The 3,603-nt window shown below is 40.3% G+C and overlaps 1 protein-coding gene across 1 annotated transcript in view; it reads right to left on the bottom strand.

The window, feature by feature from the left end:
- Positions 1 to 3,125: 3,125 nt before the first annotated feature.
- The window catches only part of BASP1 (brain abundant, membrane attached signal protein 1), a 51,396-nt gene continuing 50,918 nt past the window's right edge, over positions 3,126 to 3,603 (bottom strand). Inside the window, exon 3 of the mRNA XM_012721750.1 lies at positions 3,126 to 3,141. Coding sequence (XP_012577204.1) covers positions 3,126 to 3,141 — 16 coding nt within the window. The remainder of the gene's footprint in view (positions 3,142 to 3,603) is intronic.

Genomic DNA, 3,603 nt, shown 5'->3' with positions numbered 1-3,603 from the left:
AAAACACACTTTATGAGTTTTCCCATCAATGAAATTTGCTTTATGTCAAAGTCTTTTACCTGTAAAGAAACAAGATGTGTGGCCAAAAGCCAGCTCTAGTTGGTGGACATTGATCAATATGGTGGATGCCTGTTTCAATAGAGATAATGTATCACTATCACATGATGGTTCCTTTCTTTAAAATTACAATTTTAGGATGCTTTAATGAAAGCAAACTGCATACAGCTACTGGCACCTAATAACTTACCCAACTCAGGCAGCTAAAGAATGTTCAGGACTTGTCAGCACTAAGTGTTTGCCGACCAACTTCATGACATACCCTAGACCTACCTGGGCATTAACCTCAAAGGAAGATGCTCTGAGAACGGGGATTGCAATTCCATCCCTGAGCAAGGTCAAGGGTGTGACCTCTGCTTTCACCACCAGGAACAGACTGAAGATGGTCTTCTTGAGGGGTTACCTGCGGGTGCTTGGTTCACCCCAATTCTTGGGGTCTTGTGTCCATCCCCATCTCCAAGAGGCCACTGGACAAGACCATCAAGCCAAGACAAAAGGGTTAACCTGGACAAGTTCACTTCCATCTTTGTTTCCTCCTTGCAGTGCGTGTCAGTAGCTAACAAGTGTTAGCCCCAAGCCTCTCCACTATTCAGATATATTGTATTCAGTTCAGTGAGCTCCTGAATAATGCTGCCTCTCTCAAGCACAATCCATGTATTGGCTTCTCTTCCCTTTAGATCATCCAGGGGAGGCAACAATCTGAGTTCAAAATTCACATGGATCTACGCATGCCATCTTTCCTTCCTGGCCGAGCCAACCACCCACACCCCGCAGGTGCCAAGTTTCTGCTGAGCACACCATTTCATACCACATCGTAACCTAATGTCATGACCCAGGTTTAGGTTAACATTCTGATTTACATATTGTGGTCACCTTATTTCGGATTCTCTTACTTGTTTGACTACGTATAAAGCAAGAAAGTTTATGAGCTCAGATCTTAATTCTCCTGTTATAGGTCTTCCTATGCCTATACCTGGCAACTTTAAATTAAATGAGAAGTTCTCACTTCTTCATTTATCACTTAACAGTAACTCATAGCAATAAGTACCAATTCAAGGGGGAGGCCCTGATTTGCCTGTTCAAATCACCAAAGAACATAGCGTTTTTTCTTTTTAATTAAGGGGACAAAGGACAGCAAAAATAAACCATTACTTCACTGAACACATTTACCTGCAAGAAGTGCATTGTAGTTAATATTGGAAACCACATAAATACCTTCCATGGTTCAATGAATCTGCTATCTCCTCCACCACCTTCCCACCCTCAAGCTATTTTATATATCCTAGGACACATCAGTGACAAAGTAGACATTCTTCTGTTTTTCTTACCTAAAATAGTTGTTTGGTAGTTAATGTGTTTATGCTTTTCTTATTCTCTGTGCTTTCAAGCATCAAGAATTCAAATTTATTTCACTATAGAAACATGAACCAAAAGTACCAAAAGGTGAACATAACATGAATTAAGCTCAACAGGTAAATTTGCCTAATAGTTTCACAATTTCTTTTCCCCCGGTGTTACCATCTCACTGGCAACATTTAAGTGGGTGCAGACTAGAGCTCACTCAGGCAGATTTTTTTTTTTTTTACTTTAACCAGATATTATCTAACACATGAGAATCCAGAAAGTTCCCCCTGCACTATATCTCTAATGTTCACTGTATGTTCTAGTGTTCCAGTATATTGATCTTTACAAATTTTAGAGAAAACTTCCTGCTAAGTTAGGAAATTGTGCTTGTTACTCTGATTATCACAAATGTAACTCATTCAAGTCACACACATTTAACTGCTTCAAGCATAAGAAAATCATGGCAGTGGCTAGCGATATGTTCCTTTAAAAGTGTTTATAGTTGGACTTCATTTAATAATAACCAGTTGGAAAAAGACCACCAAGCTACTACCAAGAGATCTGAGACAATTTCTTCCTTTCTGATGTTAAAGAGTTGATTGCTATGGTTTGGCCACTCCATGAAAACACTGCTTACATCAACTCTCCAACTCCTTCCTCATCTACAGAATACATGGAAACTAAGGACATGTGTAAGAAATCCAGGGGATGGTATGACATCCTCAGCTATCCGTACATGCCCATAGCTCATCACAATATAAAACTGTCACCAGAAGTACACAAAGCTAAGGCGCTCTGTCCATGGAGGTCATAAATTTATACTCTCTTACAGGTTTTCAAGGTCTGAGGATTAGAGGTGACTTAGAAGTCACCCAAGTCAATGGTGGTAAAAACAAGACAGGAATGCTGTTCCCATGGAGGCCAGTTCCCATCTGCCTCCACCCTGCCGTATTCTCACACCTATGCCCTATACTCTGGTCTCTGCATAGGACCATCACCAAGATGAAAAACAGGGAGAAGGGAACATGCATGGTAAGTAGAGGTTTCACAATGTAGACACACAGGATGTTTCTACATTATCTTATAATTGCCTTCTTCCCAGTCTTCAAATCATATCTATTATTCAACAAGGTGTTTTCCTCAAATAGCTGTTTTTTGAAGACAATTAACTATACCCCTCTTTTTAGAAGGTGTGTACCTACGGCCATAGTAAGTTTTTAGGCTAGCCTCTTCCAAAATGATTTGACACAGATACAATAATTGGTCTTTTTAGACCAATTCTGTCTATAAAAAAGTGAGATCCCACCTTAGCCCTCTACTCAAATTCCTCCAGGAAAAAGTCCCATGCGGTGTTCTGTTCTCAAGAGGCAATTACCCCAGGGGAGGAGGTGGTAAAGGAAAACCAACTGTCTTTATTGCTTCTTTTTAATTGTTTAACTTTATTACTGTTGCACCATTTATACAATTACATATAATTTCAATGCATCCATTGTACATTTTTTTGTTTTTTTTTTTATTATTTTTATTATTTCCATTTTCCAATGAGTGGTGTGTTGGTGTCTGTGACACAGAATGGAAGAGAAGCTGCAACTGCAATGAACGCAGACTTTTTTTTTTCATTTCCACTGACCAATAAACAGAACTACAGGTGCACCCAACCACGGACATGCATTAACTCGTCATGAGAAATCTAGGGAGGCTAAGTAGGATGAGAGAATGTTTGTTTACTCCCAAAAATACCTGGGGAGGAAGAATGGAGTATTGGCATCGAGATACATGTGGACAGGCTAAGTGGGCTGTCTGAAAGTTGGCATTCATCCAGGACATTAAAAAAAATATCAAAATAAGAAAGGCTGTAACTGAAAAGGAGAACACAGAAAATACTGCTTTCGTGAAGATCTGATTGCCTTGGCACGGGCCCTGTGGGCAGAATCGAACACACCACTCCTTGCCCCCTTGCAGAAGACCAGGTGTTCAGATCTGAGTGGCGGAGTGCAGGTCGTAGCAGTTCAGGTACAAGGATGTACGGACTTTCAGACATTGAGCTCTCAAATCCAGGACTGATGGGTAGAGTTGACTGAAGGTATATTAGATATTTCCCCACAAAAATACTATTTGGATTCTCCCCACCCCCTCCCTCCCTTGATGGGACATCCTCTTTTTTTTTCCTTTTGCTTGGGCAATACATATCATGACTTCCAA

This window comes from Condylura cristata, unplaced genomic scaffold (assembly GCF_000260355.1).
Source record: "Condylura cristata isolate star-nosed mole 26May11 unplaced genomic scaffold, ConCri1.0 scaffold00007, whole genome shotgun sequence".
In the NCBI taxonomy this organism is placed as follows: Eukaryota; Metazoa; Chordata; class Mammalia; order Eulipotyphla; family Talpidae; genus Condylura; species Condylura cristata.
This window is presented reverse-complemented; position numbering and strand designations above follow the sequence as displayed.